Here is a 27,326-nt window from a genome sequence, read left to right on the forward strand (position 1 = left end):
AAAAATATTGCAGGAAATGGTTTATAGTTGCATTTTGGAATCCTAGTAACTCATAAATGCTCTCTGGAGGTCTAATGCTATGTCCATCACAGATTACTTCAATAAATAATTCCTCCCCTTCTCTACAGCCATTTGTAAGCATACTAGCTCTCTTTTTAAATAGGAAAAGAAAAAAAAATGGTCAGGTTGTTTATGCCTTCATATCTTTATATGGCAATGAGGCAGGTCTTACATATGATCAACATTTTAAAATTCCATTGGGAGGTTTTAGGCCAATTAAGAGGCACTTTGGGGAGAATCAATTGGATTGGCTGTGCAATTGGGTTTTATTATTAATAAAGTTATAATAAATAACCTTATTAATCTCTTTTGTTCTTTTTTTTAACCACTGGGCTATGACTATGAACAACTTGAAATTTACATCCAATAAAAAGTTTTAGCAATGTTCAAATCCACTAGAAGCTTCCAAACTTCAGTAGTATTTGTTTGACAAGATACTGTCATTAAACAGGGTCACAAACTGTAACTTCAACTCTGGAGTCGGTCACAAATACGGTCCTTACTTTTTTCTCCCATTGTTCATCTTCAGCCCTGCTTTATGGGCTCTGAAGGTGTTTGAGTTTCTAGCACCTAATTTCATGGGTATTTTAAGATGTTCTTTGTGATAAGATATTCCCAGAAAAGAGCCATTAAGCAGAAAAAAAAAAAACCTAATTAGGTTCCTATTGCCAAAGCTCTAATTATTTTTCTATTTCTTCCCCTGAAGGAGTCAGGGGAGAATCTCTGCCTCAAGGTCCAAGGATCCCTTCTCCAGTGGTTCTTTTTCCAGCCCTGTCCTGACATGGCCATGCATACAATGAGATGATACTGGAGAAAATGGACATGGGCACTGGCCATTCAGACCATGTCTTACTTGAAAAGAGATGCTGATCTGCTTGGTACCAGTGCACATCAGCTGAATGTGAGCCCTTCAATTAATGATATTGAAGCTACTTTATGTTTTTAACAATTAGTATAACAGAATCATAGAGTACAAGAATATTGGCAAAGAGGCAGACTGCAGATTTATACAAAGCCTCATTTTAGTTTGGAACAACTTGTTAGGTTTACAGCATTAAGTAGGCTGCCCAGGCCCTCCCTGTTTCACATTCCACCTCCTCCTTCCCACTGGCTGTTTTTTTCTTTATTCTTAGCCTTTGGAGTTAGTTGGAAGTAACTTTCATTTATTTTTGTCCCACAGTTTGCTCACACTTGCTATTTCAACTCCTTTGTTCCATGGAAATGAAAATTTGCTTTTTGTCTTGGGCTTCTTATCCACCTTTTGGATCTAGCTCCCAAATGCTTCTCTTTGGTCTGCATGTTTTGAGGTCTCCATCCCCAGGTGTTCACAGCACTGGCCTGTCCCATATACAGGACCAGAAGGCATCGATCAGATCTGTCTCCCGAGTTACTCTTCTATCACCAGGGTCTTCACTTCTGTCTCTGCATCCTCTTGTTCTCTAGGAGGTGTCAGTTCATTTGTAGTTCACTTAGCAACAGCAATTCATCTGGGTACTATATGTAAAAGTTATTCTTCAGAGCTATAGAAACATCTATGCTTAGGTGTAACCAAGAAAATATTGTGTTAGTGACAGATACCCTGAACCCAGTTTGGACTTAGTGTCCTCATATGGTTAACCATTTGCTCTCAGGTTTTGGTGGGCTACACGTGGTCCCTAAAAATGTCTACGTTTTAGTCACATGATAATTTAACTCTTACCCTGTATGACAAAAGAATGAATATTTCTTTGTATGGCAATGATGTGGTCAAGTTAAGGATTTTGAGAGGAGGAGGTTATCCTGGATTAACAGGTAAACCATAAATAACATCACACATATCTTATAAGAGAGCAAGTGAGGAACTTTAGACACACAGAACCACAGTGGAAAAGGCAATGTGAAGATAGAGGCAGGTGCTGAAATGAAGCAGCTATGAGCCAAGAAACACCAAGGAATATCAACAGCCACCAGCAGCTGTCAAAAAAGGCCCCTCCTCCAGAGACCCTGAAGAGAACATGGCCTTGCTGACACCTTGATTTCAAACTTCTGACCTCCAGAACTTTCAGAGAATAATTTCTGCTGTTTTAAGCCACCCAGTTTGTGGAAATTTGCTACAGCAGAGCTTCGGAATGAATATCAGACCCAGGTATCTCAGGGCTTCTCAGGGAGCAATGAATAGGCATTGATTTCCCAGGCATTTTAGAATTTTGCAGAAATAGACTAGTCAGAAAACCAACCATGAGTTAATTAATTGATTAACTAATCCATCACATATGTATTAAGCACTCACTGGAAATTTCAAGGGTGAACAAGCAGAGAGACTGGCAGCAGCACACTATGTAGCAGGGTGGACTCAAAAATAAGCAAAGTCAGGGCCTGCTAGTGCAATGACAAAGCAAAGCACAGAAGAGGAGGCGTGAGATGGGGCTGAGAAATAATCTTAAAGGTCACAGAAAGTAGTCTGGAATTTGTCCTTTGGGCTATAGAATAGCGCTTATAGAGGAATTTTAAATACCAGAGAAGTTAAATTGAAAACTCTAATTTTATGTGAGAAACCTATGACTCTTCACTGTTGAATAAAATAGAAATATCTCTGTTTTCAACCCTCATGAACAATACCAGAGCCTCTCCTCGTTGCATTGTTTCCCTGTTTGATTTGGTCCCCAATTCCCCATCCAGAGGAAATTTTACTTTTCTATGCATGACTGTATCCACATATGCTACATTGTTTGGCAACTGATTACAATCCCATTCTCTGTGGATGACTGTGAATTAGTTCTGGATAATGAATTTTTTTTTTTACTTAAATTTATACTGAAATCTAACATTTACTTTATATTATGTATATGAAAAATAATTTAAATTCTCTAGATGTGCAGCAGACTGTGTTGTATGAAGTGGAGTGACGGGGAGAGAATGAGAATCTGGGGCAGGGTGGGACTTACCCACAGCTTTGTTCAGTAGTTGAACTTTTCTCTGTTGGTGTGAATAGTGTAGGGGAGGAAAAATATTTTTCCCTCTACTTTCTGGGTTCTCGGCTGAGACCCTTGTAATAAAAGGCAGGTCAACAAGAGGAAAGCAAACAGAAGTTTATTAACATGTAGACCTCATGTGTACATAGGAGATACCCAGGGTAGCTGAGTATCCCAAAGAGGTAGCTTTAGAATTTATGTTTAAATAGCATCTTAATCAGGAAAGGGGAGGATGACATAGGCCCCTTAGGGGAGGGGAGAGTAAATGATTTTTAGGAAAGATGAAGGGGCCCTTAGAAGAATAGATGGGAGCAATTACAGTTTGTGACAAAGTTTTTCTGAATGCGTTGTCGACTTCTGGTCTCTTCTGTGATAAGAGCCAATCCCGACCTGGTTGATGAAACTCCTAGGGAGGGAAATCTATGACAATTGAGTTCCTTTTGGAGGATCTGTCTCTTAGTCAGATAAGGGCAGTCCAGAGACAGTCTCTCCCTGCATTTGCTATTTATCAAGTGCCCACAGATCAAAATAATCAATATACCAAAGCAACATATTTTGGGGTGGCATGTCCTGAACTCCTACAGTCATATTTTGAATTTACATGTTCTGCTACCTTCAGTAGGAAAGACCCAAGGAGAAAAGGACAGAGCCCGACCTCAGATTTGCTCTCTCCAGTCACCATCATGCCCTTGACTGAAAAGATTCTTTTCCCAAGGCCCCTGTGAGAATATTCCTAATCTATTCCCTATAGAAAGTATAGGGGTTGTGAGAATTCCCGTATTGAAAAAGTAGTCCACTAATACTGATCCCTGTCAGGGATGTGAATTTGTTATAGGTACAAATAAAAAATAATTAAGTTTGAAAATGCCTTAAGGTTCTCGCTAGCGATGCAAAGAATGGATAAATTCTCAATTGCTATAATTTCTGAATGCAAATGTCACTGATCATTGAGATAAGCCTTTTATTCTAGAATTAGTTTATGATATATTCATGCACATGTAGACAGTAAAATTCTCCAACCTAACACATTAGTCAAAATGTCTCAGGGACATATGTATAAAAGAGGTAAAATTGAATGTATTTACATAGCTCCTTGCCAAGGAAATGAAAATGTTTTAAGTAAACACTATAGGAGCTGAGATTAGATGAGAATACTTGAGATACGGGTGGCATTTGAACACTTCTTACTTGGCTCCGCTTTGAGAAATACAATACTCTGAAACCTTCACTAGTGCATTTACCAGCCTCTTGGCATCCTGAACATCAAGAAAAGGTGCCAACTGTGATCCTGAGAAACTCAATGTAAGCCTAGAGTTTATGTAAATACCCTTTGTCCTGAAGATATACATATCACTTGAAAAACTAAAAACCTCTGCCCATGGAAGTCTCTCTTCAAATGAGACATTTAATCTTGGAGCCACGGAGTTCTGGCAGATTTCCCATATTCCATCCGAGTACATAGATGTAATGTCATTGCTTGGTCAGCAATGAACAGCTAGACTCTGGAAGGTAGCTGCAAAGAGTCAGGGAAGACTGCCATCTGGTGGGAATATAAAATTACTACTAAAACACAGTCACAACCTCCCTCCCTGTTGCTTTATCAATATTTGCTTACAACCTAACTTTTAAAGCAAGAGTGAAATGATATTTTACTTTATTTTTAAATTTTTTTCAAGAGTTAAAATTTTAAGGCTCTTTTTTTCAAATTTTTATTGGCGTATAGCTGATTTACAATGTTGTGTTAGTTTCAAGTGTACAGCAAATGACTCGGTTATACATATACATATCTCCACTCTTTTAGATTCTTTTCCCTTATAGACTGTTACAGAGTATTGAGTAGAGTTCCCTGTGCTATACAGTAGGTGCTTTTTAGTTATCTATTTTATATATAGTAGTGTGTATATGTCAGTCCCAGTCTCCCAATTTATCCTTCCCCCACCCCTTACGCCCCTGGTAACCATAAATTTGTTTTCTACATCTGTAACTGTATTTCTGTTTTGTAGATAAGTTCATTTGTACCCTTTCTTTAGATTTCACATATAAGCGATATCATATGATATTTGTCTTTCTCTGTCTGACTTGTCATACTGAGTGAAGTAAGGCAAAGAGTAAAATGATATTTTAAATCAAACACCCCCTGAGCAGTGTTTTAATTAATAACCAAAACACTATTACTGGTTTGCGAGTCCCTTCCTGTTTTTTGTTCTCCTCTTTTACTTTTTCTCTGACATGAAAAAGTAAGGCACTGATAGATATTTTTCTTTTATCCCATTTGGTTATTCAGTTTTCCCTACTCATCATTTTCTGATTTTCAGAAACTGAAACAAACCTTCTAATGACAATAAGGGTGATATAATACACAACTACAATTGCATTAGAGATCAAGAAGAATATAGAGGAATAAATAAAAAGCAAGTAATAAAAGTAATCTGAACATAGGTCTGGATCATAATGATGAGCCTTTAGCCTAGACGCTCTTGTCTTGTTTGCTTTTGAGGCTATTGTGTAATCTTTTGGTACTTGAGTTTCATTTATCAGTTTTGCTTCATGGCTTCTCTTTCAACTGAGCTTCAACTTGACATGACAATGACAAATCATGTACTTGTGTAGAGATTTTAAAAGTGCTTATATGACGCTGGGTCTAGATTTTTGTTTTATAAAGCTCATATCAATACATCGTTCTTAAATATCCCTTGTCATCAGTTTTACTCTGTACTGAATTTCTCTTTCTTCAGAGTAATGTGAAAGTGAATTGAAGCATTTTCTGTAGAATTTCCAGTGGTACATATGTATGCATGTATGTTAACTGTACTCCATATTCAATATTTTCTTAGTATGAAATTAAGGTCTCTCCACTCAGTGTAAAAATTATACATAGTGAAATTAATTCCTCTCAGTATAATACTTTAGACAAGAATTACTGAAATATCAAAAGAGATATGTCTAAATTAGGGGTTTTTTTAAGTGAGAATTTCAGATATAGGTAGAAAAGCACCTGGATCCAAACATCCTTCTCTTCTCTCTTTATTCACTATAATTAGCCAAGAACAAATGCCATCATGAATGCTGAACTGGCCATATTGGAGGATCTGGTCTGCGTTACTAACAAATCCTCCGGGGGTGGTCCAGATCTATATGATTGGACTAACTGATTATTTCATTAACCAAGATTGTATGCAGTTTGATGAATGTCTAGAAGATTAGTGCCCCAAAAATCTTCAAGAAGAATGCATACTAGCTGATTTTCCTGGAGTCCCTTGGGAGAAACACTGATCATCATGAAATAAATACATCTCTATGTTCCACATCTTAGAGCAGGTGACACAGAGTTGCCCATGTAAGAAACAGCTTCATCACCTGTTAATGCCTACCATTCAGAGGAGCTGCCCTGGTGACTGTCATTTAGGGCTTTCCGAGGCTCTCAACATGCAAGGCAGATTGTCCCTGGTCTACAGCACAGGGCCTCTTGAACGCAGTGTCGCCTGATTCAGAAGTTGTCTGGCTAGTTTTTGTTCTTCGAGGTGCCTCTCGTGATCCCCATTGTTGACTTTGAACACGCCACCAGGCAGCCTATTTTTATTCCTTTGCTCCACCTTGTTAGATTGCAGCCTTGCTCCCTGACCCCTCCCCCACTCCCTGCAACATTGTCCAAACTGCAAGTTCTTGTGTAGCTCCTAGAGCAGTAGAGTCAGGTCTCTGAAATTCTCCTCCTCTGAGACTGTAGGAGACCTATCTATATCATCCTGGCCAAGAACTAACCACCAACCTCAACTTTAGAGAGATAAGAAGATTTAAGAAACTATAGCCTATTTTCTGAAATTCACTATATTTTTCATGTGTCCTCACATTGTACATGAGTTTATTATTGTCCTGATCTCAAGTTAGGCCAAACTACTTTTTAACTTTTTATTCTGGAAAATTTCAAGTACATGCAAACATAGAAAGAAGAGCATAATAAACTTCCCAGTATCCCTCACCCAGCTTCATCAACTACCAACTCAAGACAAATTTTTTTTCACCTATATCCCTCACTCTTCAGCCCCACTGATATTTTGGAGAGGGGAAAAAAATAATTTTACTTAATTTCATCAGCAAATACTTCAGTGGATATCTCTAAAATGTAGGGATTCTTAGAACAAACAATATCGTTGTCATACCTGAAAACATTAGCAATAACTCCTTAATGTTATAAAATATCAAGTTAGAATTCAAATTTGCCTGGTTGTCTCATAAATGTTTTCTTACAGTTTGAATCAGGATCTAAATAAGGTGTATACATTGCAATTGAATGATATGTTTTCAAGTCTCTTTTAATCTATAGATTTCTTCCTGTTTTTTTCTCAACTTGTTGGAGAAACTGGGTTAGTTCTATAGTTTTCCACAGCATGAAGTTTGCTGATTGTTTCCCTGTGGTTGCTGGGAAGCAGGAGTGGAAATGCATTTTCTTTTGCCAGTTACATAGAGCAACTTGTGTAGAAACTGGAATCAACTGTGATATTTTAGGGCCCTTTGTTGTTTTCCAAAACCTTCTATTTTTAGATTTCTTACACTTCACTTAGGATTTCTGTATATCGGTTTGTTTTTTTTTCCTGATCTACCACATGTGATATATTCTAGATGAAATATGTTCTAGATGTCATACATTCTAAGATTGCTTTGCCTGTGAGTGGGCTTCCTTTCAAGATGTTCTGATGTGTTTTCTTGTGCATTGATAGTTGAATCTTGAAGCTCGAAAGATACAGATTTGAGTTTTTGGAAAGACTACTCTATAAAAAGTGCTACGTATTTCTAGCAAGAGATACATAACATCTGGTTGTCTTTTGTTTTGGGGGGTTTTGTTTTGTTTTGTTTTGTTTTTATAAAGTTAGCAGCTGTTGATGATCATTGTTAACTCAAATTATAGAGCAATTCTGGCCACTGGATCTTGTTTCTGTTTCCAGAGAGTGGGTATCCCTAAGATGGGACCCTGCCTAGGTACACAGTGGCACCCTTGATTTCAGGAAATTGCACTACACTGCAGATTTGATAAACCTGGTCAAGGTATTTGAAAACTGTATTTTCCAGTTTAAACAAAACCAAATCTCACAAAATGAGATTTTAAATTACAGAAAAAATATTGTAGATTAAAGATTATACTACTAAGGACACCATTAAAAGAGTGAAAAGATAAGCTACAAGTGAGGAAGTCTATTTATAAAATAAATAAGGGATAGTAAAAAAGGCTTGTATTCAGAGTATATAAAAAACTTTTACCAATCGATGACAAAAATACAGACAGCACAATAGAGAAAATGGGCAAAACACTTGAATGTTTACTTCACAAAATAGGTACTTCACAATGACCAATATAACACTGAAGAACAGTTTAATCTCATTAGTCATCTGGGAAATGTAAATTAAAACCACTGTAAGATAACACTACAGAATCACAGAGTGGTAAAAAAAACTGACAGTACCAAATCTTAGCAAGAATATGGAGAAACTGAAACTCATATACTCCTTATAAGAATAGAATGTGGGAAATCATTTTGCAAGATCTACTTGCTAAAGCTGGTCATACACACCCTCTATGACCTAACAATTATGTGCCTACAGAAATGTATGTATATGTGCACCCAGAAGGAACGTGTATATATGTGCACAAAAAGACATGCATTGGAATATTTATAGCAGTATTATTTGTAATAGCTAAAAACTGGAAACAGCTCTAATGTTCTTCAATAGTAGAGTACATAAACAAATTTTGGTATATTCATACAACAGTATACTCTATGAAGTTATGGATAAAAAGAAAGAATCCAGCCACAAAAGAGGATATACTCTGTTATTCACAGTATATAAGTTTCCAAACAAGAAAGAAAACTAATCTATGATATTAGAAATCAAGATAGTGTTTAGCTTTGGAGAAGAGGAATTGGAAATGTGAGTGGGTTGGGGCATGAGGGAGCTGCTGAGGTGCTATTAACATTCTATTTTCAGATCTTACATAGGTGGTAGTGGTTACATAGGTGCATTCAATCTGTATCAAGTCATTGAGCTGTCATTATGTGTGCATTTTTCTGAGAGTATTATATACCTTAGTAAATAAATTTATTAAAATATTATACTTATAATGTAAGCAAAACAAAAAATAGAACTGACAATTTTCACACTTCTAATATTTCTCCATCAGCCACATTGAAAGGAAAAAAAAAAGAAGATGAATTAATCATCCCCATCAAGATGTCAGCCAAAAAATTGAAATTATCAAAAAGATTGAAATAAGGATTTACAACCAGTCTAAGCGACAACGAACTTCACCATATTTTGTACTGTGTTATGTGACATTAGCAACTGAGAAAATGAAACCTTAGTGATTAACAATATATTTTAAAACTAAGCAGTAAGAATATGAAGACAATTGTCTGTAGTCAGTGCTGTTTATAATTATGTTATTCTAAATCCAGTACTTCATTATATTTAAAGTTCACTAAAACTAATATTAACTCTTTTGAGTTTTTCCAATAGCAGTAAAGAAAAGAATTACATATTATTGTGTAAACTAGTTCTTCCTAAAAATGACTAATGTAATACAAAGAAGCAATATGGTGACAAATTAAAACCATTTCATTTTATGAAAATACTCTTAGAAGATGTATAGACAAAAAATGCTGAAGATTTCACTATGCTAATACATGTAACAGGCATAGAATAGTGCCTGACAGTAAGCACAAAATAAATGTTAGCTATTATTATTATTTGTACAAACAAATGACTCAGTGAGGGAGATTTTCTATAAAGTTGCAAGAGAGTTCAGTTTTTTCCTGACATGCATGTTTATTATATTTGCTAGATAGTGCTTCAGTAATAAAACCCATAAAGTATTTTTTGATGCATTGGAGAAGCCATGATTCTATACCTTAATAATTTCTTTAGTGAAAGCATTGATTTATGGGTGAACAAAGTCCAACTAGTTGATAGAGGAGCTGCCTTGTCTAGAAGTTTTAAAAGTGATCCTACAGGAAGGTTAGAGTGATGAATCCACATATGAAATGCATTCCCAGTGTCATTATACGCAAGTTACTATAGCAAAGAAATTGTAGCCAAAAGTTTACAAAGTCCTGCAGGATGTTTTGAATATGGTTAGTTTATAGAAACAAAAGTAAAAAACATAGTAGTATCCTCATTAAACTTTGTGAGGTGGGGAATGATTATGACATTCTCTTGTGCCATATAAAGATTTATTTATAAATTATGACAAATTATTTTTTCCAAAATTGAAGATTATTAGTGTTAAGATTTATTTTACAAAAGTCAAGTGTTCAAATTTGCCTACCTAATCCATGACTCCAAGTGCCTGTCGGTAATCTGTAACCTAGAGGAATACACACACACGTTCACAATTGAGCTGGCCCTTCAATTAAAAGGACAAAAAATAACTGTCATAAAAGAATCATCTATAATGAAGATTTTAAAAGTGTATTGTTCTGAAATATTTCTCAATGCTATGTGCTTTCATTCCTGAAAACAATGTGCAACATATAAAACCTCTCACCTTACAAACTTTAAAAACTTAGAAACAAAATTTTTAACCATTTACTAATTCTTCCAAAGAATTTCAGTGGGTTTTGAACACAATAGTTAAAATATTAATTAGTTAACTATCAACTCAAATCTGTTTAGTTTTTAAAAAACAGCTGTACATTAGGGAAGATAGGGTGTTACTAGCTAACTTCAACATTATCTTTGCAAAATTAGTAGACATTGTTGAAAAATATGCCTCATGATTTAGTGAGAGCGATTAACAATGTACTTTTCCCATTCGGATCCAGGTATTTTTGTGAAGCATCATTTTCTGTGGTTTATACTCAGTTTAACCATTTAAACTCAGTTTATAAATCAACTGGATTGTGAAGGAAACAATTGAATTGCTATAACACAAAGTGTTAAACCAAGATTTAGAAAATAATGAAAACTATTCAATCATTTTTCTCAGTATTATTCATAAATGAAATAAAATTTTGCTTAAAATATTTTTATTTCAACTTTATTATTTTTAAAGTTTCTGCTTTGAGTTTTATAATGCATGTGATGCACTAGTAGAGTAAATACACATAACTATATGTACTTTTACGTACTGGCACATGCATCAAATTTATGTTTTATACTTAAATTTTTTTTGTTATGAACACGTGATCAGAATGGTTTAGAGATCACTGATTTAGAGGCTGGTAGGAAAGAGAAAAGATGGAGAAAGAGATGAGTGAACGAGGATCCAACAGAGTATAGTGTTTCTGGAGACCGAGGGGAAAACGTATTAAAAAAATGTGAGGTGGTTAACAGTTATGTGCAGCCGAAAGCTCAGGAACCACGAGGTCTGAATAAAGGCCGTGCGTTATAGGACTGATGATTAGAAGGTTATTGGTGAAAATATTTTAAATCAAGTGGTAGGAACAGAAACCAGATTCCATGCAGTAAATACCAGTTAATACGTAAGTGGGAGGGAAGGAAAAGGAGCAGTAAGAATAGATCACTCTCACTAAAGTTTGGCAGAAAATGAATGAAGAAATGGAGAGGCAGAGTCAGAGAATGCAGTAGAAGTGGGCAGAGTAATTAAGTCAAGGGCAAAGTGGGAGAGAAAGGGTCACAGTCAGAGGAAGAGGCACTTACTTTATAAAGAGGGCAGGATGCTTTGTAAGTCAGAAAGAAGAAGAGATTAAGTGACTTTCTAAGAAAAGACAAGAAAGCTGTGGAAATTGATTTCAGATGGCCATGATATCAATAAATTAAGTGATTACATAACGTCCTATGATTGAGGAATGCCAGGTTGCAACTGTGAGCTTGATAAAGGAAGAAAAGATTTTGGAACATCATCTATGGATGCCTCACAAGGAACTGAAGCAGAGATCCTCAGATTACTGAGCAACACTGAGGACCCGATGTCACCAGGCAACATGAACTTATGTCAGAGACAAATAGGAAAATTATAAGCCTTTTTTTTTTAAACCAGCAATGAGCTACCTCTTTGTGAGTGAGAGAACAGAAAGTGACTATTAGGGATTGGCAAAGAGAGTGGAATGGAAAATGAGAATCTCACAACCACAGTGAGAAAACTATTAACATGTGGGTTCTAAGGACCCCTAGGGTAGGAAAACAAGTGAGGCAAGGAGGAGGCTGATAGAGTGAAGTGACTTGAAGACTGAGAGGAAAGAACAGGGCTAACTAAGCAAGTGTGAGCACAGAAGAGAGTGCTAGAACTCAAGATCTTGATGATGGAGAAATTCTGAGGAACAATGAAGTCCAAGTTCTGACTGTACTTACAAGAGGTTAAAAAAGAGTAGAAAATAAAGTTCCACAGAGGTGTGAACATGAAAGTTCTCTGACGTCATGCTGGTAGAGGGATGGCAAAGAGCAGGACAGGAGCTGAAGAGGGCATTGTGAGCAAAGTGGGAGAGGATCCTGGAGATGATGGAAGGGTCATGCCAGGACTGTGTAGAAATTTAGAGAAGTTGTTGGATGGTGGTGCCAGACAATGCTTTATAAAGGGGTTGGGGAGTAGGGTGTGTGAGTAGAAAGAGGTCAGAAAAGCAGCCTTCATGGGAAAGGGTTTCAAAGGAATGTTGCCAGGCTTGAGGTGAGGAGGTGGGAAGCAGCGTTTAAGGACTACATCTATGTTGGTCTCTTGTTCACGATAGCAGGGGATTTTTACATTTTAGCAACACTTTGATGGCAAGAATGCCATTTAACATTTCATATAATGCAAATAGCTGAAGAAATAGTAAATTGTACTCAACAAAATTGTTGCTAGCTCAAATAATAGTATAGCAATGCTTTAAATCAGGTTGCCAGGATGGATGCCTTTCAGAGACTCATGTGAAAGTCTGTGTTCTAACACCCAGAAGGTTAAAAAGATTTCAAATGTAATTTTTAAGAAATGAATTTAGAATTCTTTTTATAGATACAGAACTATTATATGGTACACTGCAGTTCCCATCTGCCATCTGCAGCAAGCATTGCTCTGCTGGACATTTTTCAAATGCTATTCATATGTCTACTGATTCAAAACTAATTTCACCAAAAACTAATCTAAACAAAAAAAGTGTGTCACATAATTTATGTTGCTGGAATTTCTGTTCTCCAATTCAAATTAAGATTAATTTTCCTGCCCTTTGGCCACAAATTACCCTTATAGAGTCTAAGAGTTAAGATTTTCCAATTAAGATAGGAGCCATGAAAGTTATAAATAATAACCATGTGAATTAATACTTTTAAAATTTTCAGGAAGGCAAAATAAAGAAAAAGAAGAAAATTTATTTATACACAAAGAGCTATTCCAGTGTTCATAACAGCAACGCTATAAGTAAGGCAACCTTGGTATTTTGTAGGGGATGCACTTGTCACAGCAGCTCTAAAATAGCAAACGTTTTTGCACACTTGTCCATTATCTAATGAGGCAAACATCTTTGAGGGCAGCCAGACTTCTCATTTATTTCCTTAAGAATAACAAATGTATAGGTTAGCTGTCTCTTCTGACCTTATTTTAAAATAAAGATATGTTGGTTAAGCATTTACCTCAAGTGTCCATTTCATCTTTGGCTAAATTCATAGAATATTAGAGTGGCAAGAAGTAGATTGAATTGAGCTTGACAGAACAGTGTAAAGAGGTTCTCTGCCCTGAGAGTCTGGAGGAAAATTCTTAAATTTCTTTCAATCAAGGTGTGTGATTATATTGAGTTCTTCTTGCATTTGAAGCTAGGATTTGATTTTTCCCAAGGCAGCGGCCAAATCAACATCACATCAGGATGGTGGGACTTCTAGATGTCAAATTGTCTAGTTGCCAGTTTTCAGCAAAGAGAGAACAGTGCAACTGAAATATGTGAGTAGTTATAATATCTTCCTTTAGTACATAATATGTTCTGGAAACAGGTCTTTGAAAGTAGACTTAAAGGTTTAAAGTAGGCTTAATAGTAAATGAAGGGCTTCTTTCCCAGAAAACATCGTATAATCTGTGATGTATGATGTATGATGGGTGATAAGATCTCTAATCACAGTTCCAAAAGGGATAGTCTTCTTTGGATCTTGTCTCAGCAAGTCTAGCAGGAAGAGGAGGTCCTTGAAGGGCAGAGATGGAAGGTTCTCATCTCTTATCAGGGAAGCAGATACAGGCATCTTTCTTTTCCGTGGGCCAATTGTCTCTTCTCTGACCCAAAGGAAAGGGCAAGGCAAATAGAAAACCCCAACTCTTTTAAATGTCTGAGCTTCTGATGATACATGCAGCAGGCTGGGAAAAGGGGGCTTGGTCCCACCTGGTAATCACAATTAGGTGCAAGAGCATCTAAGTGTCAAGCCACATGCATGCACCTGGGACTGTTGCTGAGGCCCCCAGTCAGTCGCCAGCTCAGAGCCCGGCCAGTGTGATCCCAACGGAAGAAGAAGGTGTGCATGGTTGAGGGGGGAAGAGCCCTGGCTGAGGAGCGTAAGTGATGCCAGCAAAGGGTCTCACCCAGGAAGGCCACAGCCTGAAGCTCTGGGAACGGGAAAGGTGGAGATGGTCTTCTGATGGGCTGAAGAAATGAGGCCTGCCTACTACAGGCCTGGGCAACCCCCATGCCCTCCCACCCACTGCCCGCAAACAACCTAAGGCTGGAAGGGACAGGAACGGTGTCAAAGGTGGCTTGTCTTTGGAATTGGGCGGAGGAAGCTCAAAAGCAGTCTCTTTCAATTGGTATGAAGAATGTTTTCTTTGCAGAAAGGGCAGTTAATTTGTATACATGGATAATTGTGTGAAGCCTCGGATTATTGTCTGAAAGAGAGGACTATTTATATAGATTGATCAATTTTAGATTATTTTTCAGTTTATAGTCTTGCTTGTTTAATATTTAATATTTTCCTCAGAAAAAAAACCCAAACATTTGTCTCCATTTAATTGAATCCGTATAGTGCACAATGAGAATTTATTACTTTTTCTAAACCACTTGATAACCTTCTAAATTATTTATGGTGATTCAACCATATAACAAACAAAACAGAAAACACATGCGTGCACACACACACACACACACACACACACACACACACACACAAGCATGTCCGGAGCCTGTGCTCCGCAGCGGGAGAGGCCACAACAGCGAGAGGCCCGCGTACCACAAAAAAAAAAAAAGAAAGACTATATCGAGGACTACATGTTCTCCCGGAATGATAATTTGATTGTGCAAACCTGTATTTCTTGTGGTTGGATTTTGATCCTTTATTTTAATGTATAGGCTCTGAATTATTGTAACTATTGTTTTTGTCTTAAGTAGAATTTAATTCTGAGGAAGAAAGTTCATGAGAAATTTTTTCCTGAATATCATTTGAAATTTCTTCTCAGCTATCCCTTGCATTCACTACTCTGAAATGAAAAAGTACAGGCAGTGGAAAGGAGCAGTTGTTTATATAAGCAGAGAAGGAGGTCACTTTTTTTAGTCTGTTAGGAGAGTGATTGACTTTTTGCAAAGTAAAAAGTAAAGTACATTATCTGGGATACTTCATGTCGTTTTAAATGAGGATGATGTTTAGTCCCTGGGCCAAGACAGTCCCTATATGGCTTTCTAAGTTTGAAAAGCAAACCTTATTTGCCCTTGGGGAGAAAAGACACAAAGTGAATGTAATCATGAACTGGGAATCTCAATAAATTGTTTGGAAAAGGGTAATTTTTACCCAACAACATGGCCTGAGGTATGAGATGAAAGATAGATTTGAAAAAGTCTTTCAATGTTTTTCATAGACATCTAGGTTGACTTTTTTGGGGCAGTGTTTATTTGTTCCTTTCTTTGTACATGAGGAAAATATCCAGTACCTTGTAATTGGATCATTGCTTTCAGCAGGAACACTAAAAGCCGTACTCAAACTCCAAGCCAAGAATAACATGAAAAATAATTTAATAGTCATTTTATATTAGCAGACAGGATGTTAATGACTCATTTCTAATGACAAGTTAAATGGAAATTACACAAAATGAACAGGATCTATTTTTCAAGTACTATAGAGTGGTCACAAAGGTCCGAGGCCTGCCAGTTCAAATTTATCTGTGTTCCTCTCTATTCTTTGCACACATCTTATTTTTCTCATTTTTCTATGGACTTGATCTTCAGGTTGAAAGCTTGACATCACTGCAGCAGTGCCTGACAGAGGGTTTTATTGCTTCTATTATTATCAGGCCACAATCTCATGCCTCAGGAATATGTGTATACACACTCTGTTCTTAAGTTCTCACTTTCCCTGGCATCACCATTATTTGATTTATAATTTCCATAGAGAGTGACCAGTCTAACTTGAATCAGACATATGTATGGGATGTTACATAACCATAGTGGTTGCAATGATTGCAGCAATGAGTTCATTTAAAAGCATGGGATTTGTGGTGTGTTTTTTTAATGGATAAAAGAAGTTAAAAATGTGTGTGCCTTTCGACTATATAATAAGTTTTACTGTTAGGAGTGAGTGGCTATCACTCCTAACATATGAACATGTGACTATGTATTGGTCATTGATAAGCTGGCCTCTTTTTCTTTAAAAGTCATAAAAATTAAGTCTGTATATTATTTATGCATTTCTTCATTCATTTAATATATAGCTATTTAATATTTACTATATTTAAATGCTGAAATAGGGACTAAGAATGGTGAATAGGAAATACATAGTCTTTATTTTCAGTGGATTTCTCTTTTAATCAGAAGATAGACACTAAACATTAAACCAGGTATTATTTAATTGCATTTGTGAAAATTGCTGAGGAGAAACTTGTAGGAGCCCCGCACTCAGTAAAATTAAGGAAGAAGAGTTAGTGAACAATGTTCTAGGCAAATGAAATAGCTGAGCCACAAGACAGGAGGGGAGAGGGGTGGGATTGTAGAGCTAAAGGACATTAGAATTGGAGTCCAGAGTGCTTGTCATGGCATACAAACCCCTGCCTCATCCCATTTCATAAATCTCTCCCCACCCACCCCTGGAATCATAAACATACACAGTAGATGGTAAATTAAGCCACGTGATTGTTGGGATTACCTAGGGGTGGTAAAAAGGAAGCTGAGTCAGTAACAAAACCTTGAGAAACTTTTACAGTCAATGTTTAGGTAAAGGAGGTTGAACCAGCAAAAAAGACTAAGAATGATTGGTCAGAAGCCAAGCATAGGGAGGTGACTAGACACAGCATATACTGCTGATGGGAAAAAGGTAAAGTCTGACAGATTACAGACCAGACTTCAGTTTTAGAACTAGGATGGATGCTATGTAGAGAAAAATAGGAAAAGATTCTAGAACACTAGTGGATCTGAGGTCCCAATGAGATCCAAGTATAGTCTTGGTGAAAGCACTCTAGGAAGTGAGAGCATTTGCTGTAGTAGAGAGAGAGACACTCTACTTGAGGACAGGAGATTAGGTGAGAGAGGAGGACATTTAGTGATTTTGAAAGTGGAAAATGTTCAGGTTATGTCAGGTTTCAGACTTGACTCTGGGTGTGAAAGGCTAAGGTAGAGAAATGAAAAGTTCATTTGTAATAAGGAGATCCAGTCAAGGTGTTGAATGGAATGTTTGTGTAGATGTGAACATCATTCAGGATCATGGGGCTAGAAGAGAAAACAATAATCCAGTCTTTTTATGAAGGATGAATTGTGACTAGCGATTAGTAGGTAAATGATACCAACAATAAAGGAGATAGTGCATAGCTAGATGGCAAGAATGTCAAAGCAGCAGGGATTTTTTGAAAGGAGTTAAGGATGCAATGGACAGCACTAGGTGCCAGAGTATCATCAGCCTGAGGGTATCTAGGGTGTTGAGGAATAAGCAGCCATCTTCATTTGCAACAGAAGTGCTGTCCTCAGTGGAGAGTGGAATTTTAGTCAAGGTTGGAAGGTAGAGGAAATGTTCTGAAAGAAAGTTAACTATGCGGTGAAATTTCCAAAGGCACAGTGGAAGAATCTGAGAGATACGAGAGAAGAGAGGGAGAGAGAGACGGGGGCAGAGTGGGAGGTGGGGTGGGGCGGGGAACTGGTGCTCAGTGGAGAGCAATTGGCAGTAAAAAATGGAGCATTATGGGAATTTTATTGTAGCAGAAAATCAATACCTGGAGATGGTTTGAAGACTCAGGGACCTGGAGGGAAGGGCTAAGGAAACAAGGATTAGAGAACGTGTCAGGGTTAGTAGCTTAAGAGATGACTGCCTCACTAGGGCCTGGGAACAGGAGCTTGGCTGTAATAACTAAAGCAAAGAAGAGCCTGGAAAGCCTGACAGAGCTTCACTAGAGGAGACCAGAATGTGGGGACTACCTCTAGCAAAGTGGGATTTTTAATTGTTGAAATGCTAATAGGCTAATATTAGCATTAAATGCTAATATTATAAAATGTCCAACCTCATGGAAGCAACCTAAGTGTCCATTGACAGACGAATGAATAAAGAAGATGTGGCACATATATACAATGGAATATTACTCAGCCATAGAAAGAAATGAAATTGAGTTATTTGTAGTGAGGTGGATGGACCTAGAGTCTGTCATACAGAGTGAAGCAAGTCAGAAAGAGAAAAACAAATACCGTATGCTAACACATATATATGGAATCTAAAACCAAAAATGGTTCTGAAGAACCTAGGGGCAGGACAGGAATAAAGACACAGGCGTAGAGAATGGAGATGAGGACACGGGAGGGGGAAGGGTAAGCTGGGACGAAGTGAGAGAGTGGCATGGACATATATACACTACCAAATGTAAAATAGATAGCTAGTGGGAAGCAGCCACATAGCACAGGGAGATTAGTTTGGTCCTTTGTGTCCACCTAGAGGGGTGGGATAGGGAGAGTGGGAGGGAGACACAAGAGGGAGGAGATATGGGGATATATGTATATGTATAACTGATTCACTTTGTTATAAAGCAGAAACTAACACACCATTGTAAAGCAATTATACTCCAATAAACATGTTAAAAAGGAAAAAAAAAAAAAAAGGAGAGAAAAAATAAATAAATAAAATGTCCAACCTGCCAGAGGTTTGCACCAAGAAACACCAGGCCTTTGCAATACTTGATCCATTCTGACCAAGAGTTCATTTTCTCTCCTCAACCTTTCATGTTAAGCTTTCAGGTTTAACAATTTTATTTAAATTCTGCGTTTCTTCTCTGAAGTCTGGGATATACTATAAATTACATAATTTGCATGAACTTTTTCTAACATTTCAATTCCTCACTTAATATCATTCAATTCCTCACTTAATATCATCAATTGAATTTGGTATGAAAAAGCAGGAAGCTACATTCCTTCTTTAATCTAGTTTATTGCTCAGTATTGAGAAACTATGATTTAATACTCATCTAATAACTTGAAATAATAATACTTTTTCCAAAGTATCTAATTCAAAATCAGGAAAAGTATTTTTTTTCAAAGCTATGTGATAGTACATGCTTGACAATAAATTTAAAAATTCATATCAAGTGATAGACTTAGCTTTCTGTGGGCTGTAGATGAGTCAAATGTAAACAAGCGTAGTGGGTTAGTTCTAGTTAATATCAACATTCAAACTCTGATCTTTTGAGTTGTCCCTGATAGTACCGTCAGGATTCCATCTTTTGTCATTTAAGAAGGAATTTGAGAATTATCTACAAATGACTTACCACACTCTTAATCTCTGCTTAAACAGTTTAAGAAATTGTAGTTGAACAATTTAGAGACTAAGTTATATTTATATTCTCACAATACTCCTAGTGTCTGGGATACTATATATAAATGGTTGTTGGATGTGCCAGTTATCTATGGCCACGCAATGCTGCATACTCACCAGAAAAACTTAGCGGCACCCAGTAAAAAACACATTTTTCATGAGGCTCTGGGGTTCAGCTGACCTGAACTAGTTTTAGCTGATCTGGGTTGGGTTTGCCCAAATATCTGAGTCTCTTCTGGCTGTTGGTTGTCTTAGCTTGGATGACTAGGGTAACATGATTCTGTTTTCTGTCCTGCTCAACCTCCAGAAGACTAGTCTAGGCATGTTCTCATGGCACAGGGGAAGGACAAGAATGAGCAAAAGCAATTGTGCAAGCATCTTTCAACTCTCTGTGTCACATGTGTCAGTATTCCGTTGGTCCAGAAAAAGTCACATGGACAAGTCAAAAGTCACAGTAGGAGGGTACTGCAAGATTACACAGAAAGGACATGTATACAGAGAGAAGTGAAGAATTGGGGCCATGAGTGCAACTGGTCCACCACATTGAATGAATAAATGAACAAATGGATCACAGAGTGATGGGAAGAACACTGGACTAAGGGTTGGGAGACATATCCCTGAGGCGTGGCACTGTTCATTCTATTAATTTGGGTAAATTGTTTAATCATTCTGGACCCTAATTTCCTTATTGGCTCTTTCCAAGCTTTAAAAGCCTTTGATTCAAGCTTTTAATGAATATTTAATGAATTTAATGCTGTACACAGTCTGTAAGAGAAACTTAAGGAAAGTTGTTCATTATGCTACCCTTTAGTGAACCAAAATGGCTAGTGTGGATGGCCAAAATTCACTGGCTACTTTTGACTCTATGAATCTGAATATTTTGTAATCAGATTCAAACTGAAAAACTTCTATTCTGAATTTCGCTATGAAGCAGTGTGCTGAAAGTTCAGTTTCCTTTTTAGGTCTTTCGTGTTTGTTCCTATCTGACGATTCTTTTGAAGAATACAATATGTCAGTACTACATCAAACACGATGACATTTCTTATATGTGAGATGTGTTTTAGAGTCCATTGATGTTTTGCCTTAATAATTCATTGTTAGGATGAATTATCATTCCAAAATTGACTAGAGGAGCTTTATCAAATTTGTATAACGCTGGTAAAAATGTGGGTTATTTTAAAGTAAATATTATGATTAGTTTTATAATATAAAAGGTACAGATAATACAAATGAATCCTGTTCATTATATAATAAATAATTATGTAATATGTAATGAAATGCTGGATTACCAAACTATAAGAATAAAAACTGAGTGAAAAAGTTGTAAATAAAAATATTTTATAAGCTCCACAAGAAGAAAGTAATATACACAAATGGTCTCTGAAGATGATATTCTGTGTCTGAGATGACTTCTTATTTTAGTCACTTAGATTGCCTAAAAAATTCAACACCTAGATTACCAAAATAGGTTGATGAAGATATAATCTGTAACTCACTCTGACATATAGAATGTTCTGTTTCAGATATACAGAAATAACTTGCCATATGATAAATGTTTATCCTTGTCCTACCTCCGGGAAACATTTAGTTTGGACTGATAATTTACTTGTGAAATCAATCACCCGGCCTATGTCATTTCAGAGTCTCCATGTAGACAGATCCAAGAAGCTGCACTCAAGTCAAGCTGGCCTGGATTCCAAAGTACCAGTTGGTTGTCAAAATGATTTGGCTGATCTGGAGAAAGAGAAGAGAAAGACTGGGAAAACTGCAGTAGCAGGCACCAGTGCAACCACAGGTCCGTTAAGCCACATGATATTGGCTTTGACTGCCTTTATGACAGATGCGCAATGTACAGCTTCTTACTGCCATTTATTTGGAATATATGACGTAGTCAAAGTGATGGACCTGACCTGCGAATCTCACTGAAATTTAGTTTTAAGTGAAGCATAGTATTAAGCACTCATACTGATGATAGGTCTGTTCACTGTTTGCTGTTATTAGATTTTTCTTCTCATTTATGGTTTTCATGGCCAAGGAAGTGTTCTATTTTAACATTGCTTTTATTATCATGGCAGTAATATGTTTAAATGTTTGCTAAAATTAACAAGAAGGTTTAATGGCTTGAGAAGAGGTCAAAATAATTGAGATGCTTTTAATTTTAAAAGTGTCAGGTGAGTGACCTAATGCAGACTTGAATTATAATAGTTTAGTTTATAGAGATGGCGATCTGATATTTTTCATCTCTACTAAAAGCAAAACAAGAGAAAATGGACTTGTGGAGAAGTTGATATCATTCAATTAAGCTACCCAGACTAACTTCCATATTGTGGAAATCTTGGATGAGTTAGCACGGGAAATGAGAATTTTCTTTCTTGGCAATATTTTAAACACACCAAAGAAGCTCAATTTCATTATACTTTATCTTTAAAACTTCACATTTCATTTGTAGATAAGTTGAAACTGTAATTATTCTTAAGCATATGATTTGTTCTTTTCCCCTCCTTATTTGATTTTGTAGCCAGCACTCTTTTTTCCTCCCAGGGCATGTAAAAGTCAAAATACTACATATAAAGTCTCTGAAGTGTTTCTGCTGAAACTCTGTACAATTTGGGTTCTTTCATGTAGTTAACTTACTGGCTTCTGACACTCCTATAAAAATATCCCATAGAGCTTTTCTTATTGCCTTTTCATTGACTCTTTCTGAATGATAAAAATGAAATTCTGTAAAGGGCTTTGAAAACCATGCATATTGCAATTCCTCCAAATTTCAAATACTAACCAAGTGTGACTATAAAAGAAACAACTACTGCAGTGAAAATTACTGCACTGTGTTGAGTCTCAGGCTGTTATTAATTCATTGGAAACTATTTTTTCCTTAAGATTATGGATCCTAAAAGGTACCAGATAATACAATTGCTGAGATCAAAGTTTTTGTTTCAATCATAGGAAAACTTATTATCTGATCTTCCCCTGTGTGTGCATCTTGCTGGGATGCTATGTGACAGCCCCAAGTTTGCGCTCTGAATGAATAGTGCAGAGTATGTTACGGACCAGGGCAGAAACTGCTTTGAACCTATTGCCTATTAGTGATGGTTTAAGAAAAAAAGAGGACCTGAAATTAAAGTGATGGTTCTACTAACCATCACTTAGTAGTGATGGTTAGTAGTAAGACTTACTAACTTTACTCAAGAGAGTAAAGTGAAATCTCCTTTCTTACATTAATTTCAACATGCATTTATTTAAAAATTACCTAGTATGTGGATCTGGGCAATATTTTCACTTGCTTTCCCATTTGAAATTACAATAAATTATAGAGTCTATCTTCATTATGAGTTATAATTGAATGACAATTCCATATATAAAAATACAAAAGTAAAGCAGAAATATACTTCTTCAAAATTCATTTTTTTCTTGTGAAATATTATATATTTTCTTCATTTAAAAAAACCTCTTTTGATCTGTACTTAACATTTACTGTACTTGGAATGGATAGCTCATCTGTGAATATTCATTAACCACCTTGGAGTTCAGGATAAGCAAATCATACTCTTTCTGAGCTTTCTCCTCTTTTAAAATTTGAGACATAAGTCAGTCATTTCCTAAATTCTCTTTGGATGAAAATGGCAGTTTTAGAGGCTCTGTGGCGTATCACAGAGAAAACAAAGCAAAACAAAACAAAAAAAACGTATTAAGACAGGGGAGCTGCATCTCCAGTTTTGCTCCTTCTAGACACCCAGACCTTATTCTTTCAGTTAGATGAAGTGGAACCATCTCAGATATGTATCTAATAATTATACTAAAGGGAAGTCTTCATTTTGAAATCCTCCATAGACAACTAGAAGATTCGCTGTAAATGGCTGAACACATGTTATCTAATGAGAGTTTGCTCTGTTGAAGCCAGGAGCACAGGAAACTCTACCTCCGGATTGGTGCTGTCATTCCCAGCTCCTCTTCAGTTAAGAAGCTGGTGAAAATGCTTCACCAGATCTCATGGGTGACCTTCCTCTCTGGGTCCCTGATTCACTCTGCTTACTCAACAAGGCCCATGTCTTATTTGGGGAACATTGTTATTAAGTCTGCACATTGTTTTACTAAATTACTAAATTTTGTTTTACTAAATTACTAAACGAACAGTTCTTTAAAAGTAGGATGATTAATTGGTTAACTTTTGGAGTCTGAACTTAAGACTGCTGGGTTTAAACCTTGGCTCCCCTACTCGCCAGCTGTGTACCATGTCTCTATCTCTTTATTTGTAAACTTGGGTTAGTAATAGCGCTACACCATAGGTTATTTTGACAACTACATTAGATTTAGATAAAATAGGTTAAAGTTAGTATAGTACATAATAAACTCCAGTTGAATCATAGCTATGCTAATTAACTTCTGCATATTTATGAGTTGATGGCCAAGGAAAAATTTGCTTCCTGACAGTATATTTTGCAAAGTGCTGGCTGTGACCACCTGATGTGGCTCTTGCAGTCTCTGAGTTTCTGTCTGTACTTTTTTCCTTTGAGAACCTGTATCCTCTTGGGAATTTCCTCTATGAATTCTATGGATATGGGAAGTGATTAGAAATCTTTTGGAGATGAGTCACTGAGTCCTCTGAGTCTAAGAAACACTACAATTGTGCAGAGACATGGAAGCCCTGAGCCTCCCTAATGGACCCCGTCCCCTCCTTAACTCAGCTGCAGTAGCTCAGGAAGAGCACAGAGCTTCCCTGTTTAATCAGTGACAGTGCTATTGTTGGTAGATGACATGTGTTAAGTGCAAATGTTTGTTTTAAGCTGTTTGTTTTATGTCCAGTTCCCAGGATGAACTTGCAAGTGGAAAGTTTATTGAGAAGTACTCTCAGGAACAACACATAAGGCAGAGGAACGAAAGCAGGTCTGAACAGAGGGAGAAGTGAAATCATAATAGAGTCACAAGAAAGACCTCAGCTGATCACACAGGGAGCTCTGGAGCTGGCGTGGCTCTTCAGAGTTGTCTTGTATTAAGGCGAGGGGACCAGGTTTTTATAGCCCCTGCTTCAGTCGATCATTGGAAGCAGCTGCCTTTGAGAAGGGGGCATGACTGTGGGCAGGGTGACTTCCTTTAGCCAAAGTCATTTGGTATCAGAGGATTATCATTTAGTTGTGAGAAGGATCTGATTATTATGTAGGTCACACATTAATTGCAGAGATTGCTTCTGGTGATCTGACTGGATAAATAGAAGGCCGTTTTCTTTTTTCCTCTTTATGTGTCTATCTAGAAACTGCGATCTTTGCCAGAAAGGATAATCTTTTTTTTTTTTTTTTTTTTTTTTTTTGACATGGCTCACGGGCCCAGCCACTCCGCGGCATGTGGGATCTTCCTGGACCGGGGCACAAACCCATGGGCCCTGCATTGGCAGGCGGACTCTCAACCACTGCACCACCAGGGAAGCCCCGAAAGGATAATCTTTTAAAATTTACCTATTTGGTTTTACTCTACATAAATGTTGTCTACTTAGTAAATTTTATATTCTCCTGATCAACATTCTCTAATGGAATTTCCTTGCTTTTGAAGCTTCCACTATATTCTAATTATTCTTACATCTTTAGACTCATCCTCCATTAATTAGACTTGTCAAGTAGTGAGAAGACCCCTGGGCCAGAAAACAAAAACAGGTACCATAAGGTCTAGTCCCAGCTCTGTGCATCCTAGATGTGCAGTCTTTCACAGGCCATTTTATTTTTCTGAGTTATATTTCCCTCATCAAAATAAGAGGTACCCCAGGAAATTTTTGTGCCCTGTCAATTCTGAAAGCATGTGATTACATGGCCTATTCTGATATCATAGAGTCATGGCGCTGTTGTTCACCTGTAAGTAAGACCCACATAGAAATGATTCATGACATTTAGGGACATTCTTATTATGGTAAATTAAACAGGTAACAGGAAACAAGCTCCATGGAAAAGCTCTTCACCGAGGTCAAGATGGAAGCTAGAAAGAAAGAATGCATTTATAGGAAGGTAAAGAAGTCTTCATACTGAGCTTTAATTCAATCTTATTTTTAAACATCTTTATTGGAGTATAATTGCTTTACAATGGTGTGTTAGTTTCTGCTTTATAACAAAGTGAATCAGCTAGACATATACATATATCCCATATCTCCACCCTCTTGCATCTCCCTCCTACCCGCCCTATCCCACTCCTCTAGGTGGTCACAAAGCACCGAGTTGATCTCCCTGTGCTATGCAGCTGCTTCCCACTAGCTATTTTACATTTGGTAGTATATATAAGTCCATACCAATCTCTCACTTCATCCCAGCTTCCCCTTTCCCCTCCCTGTGTCCTCAAGTCCATTCTGTACATCTGCATCTTTATTCCTGTCCTGCCCCTAGGTTCTTCAGAAACATTTTTTTCTTTTTTTTCTTTTAGATTCCATATATATGTGTTAGCATACGGTATTTGTTTTTCTCTTTCTGACTTACTTCATTCTGTATGACAGACTCTAGGTCCATCCACCTCACTACAAATAACTCAATTTCGTTTCTTTTTATGGCTGAGTAATATTCCATTGTATATATGTGCCACATCTTCTTTATCCATTCATCTGATGATGGACACTTAGGTTGCTTCCATGTCCTGGCTATTGTAAATAGAGCTGCAAGGAACATTGTGGTACATGACTCCTTTTGAATTATGTTTTCTCAGAGTATATGCCCAGTAGTGGGATTGCTGGGTCATATGGTAGATCTATTTTTAGTTTATTGAGGAACCTCCATAATGTTCTCCATAGTGGCTGTATCAATTTACATTCCCACCAACAGTGCAAGAGGGTTCCCTTTTCTCCACACCCTCTTCAGTGTTTATTGTTTGTAGATTTTTTGATGATGGCCATTCCACCTGGTGTGAGGTGATACCTCATTGTAGTTTTGATTTGCAAGAAGAGGCTGTCTTTTCTCCATTGTATATTCTTGCTTCCTTTATCAAACATAAGGTAACCATATGTGCGTGGGTTTATCTCTGGGCTTTCTATCCTTTCTGTCCTATCTTATATATCCTTTCATTGATATATATTTCTGTTTTTGTGCCAGTACCATACTCTCTTGATTACCATAGCTTTGTAGTATAGTCTGAAGTCTGGGAGCCTGATTCCTCCAGCTCCATTTTTCTTTCTCAAGATTGCTTTGGCTATTCAGCTTTGGGTAGTATAGTCATTTTCACAGTGTTGATTCTTCCAATCCAAGAACATGGTATATCTCTTCATCTGTTTGTATGGTCTTTAATTTCTTTCATCAGTGTCTTACAGTTTTCTGCATACAGGTCTTCTGCATACAGGTCTTTTGTCTCCTTAGGTAGACAAAAGTTATTTTATTCTTTTTGTTGCAATGGTAAATGAGAGTGTTTCCTTTATTTCTCTTTCAGATTTTTCATCATTAGTAAATAGGAATGCAAGAGATTTCTGTGCATTAATTAAGTCTGGCTAATGGTTTATCAATTTTGTTTATCTTCTCAAAGAACCAGCTTTTAGTTTTATTGATCTTTGCTATTGTTTCCATCATTTTTTTCATCTATTTCTCATCTGATATTTATGATTTCTTTCCTTCTGCTCACTTTGGGTTTTTTTTTTGTTGTTGTTGCCCTTCTTTCTCTGATTGTTTTAGGTGTAAGGTTAGGGTGTTTATT

General features: G+C 36.9%; 1 protein-coding gene across 4 annotated transcripts in view; it reads left to right on the forward strand.

Annotated features, from left to right (window-relative positions):
* The window catches only part of THEMIS (thymocyte selection associated), a 188,825-nt gene that overhangs the window by 119,745 nt on the left and 41,754 nt on the right, over positions 1 to 27,326 (forward strand). For all 4 annotated transcript variants that reach the window (XR_003005103.1, XR_003005101.1, XR_003005102.1 and 1 more), the window contains exon 5: positions 21,318 to 21,471. Coding sequence is in view for 1 of the 4 variants with exons in the window: in XM_024759136.1 (XP_024614904.1) it covers positions 21,318 to 21,471 (154 nt within the window). In the remaining 3 variants the exon portion in view is untranslated. The remainder of the gene's footprint in view (positions 1 to 21,317; positions 21,472 to 27,326) is intronic.

The sequence above is a fragment of the Neophocaena asiaeorientalis genome, unplaced genomic scaffold (genome assembly GCF_003031525.2).
Source record: "Neophocaena asiaeorientalis asiaeorientalis breed wild unplaced genomic scaffold, Neophocaena_asiaeorientalis_V1.1 scaffold5, whole genome shotgun sequence".
NCBI classification, from domain to species: Eukaryota; Metazoa; Chordata; class Mammalia; order Artiodactyla; family Phocoenidae; genus Neophocaena; species Neophocaena asiaeorientalis.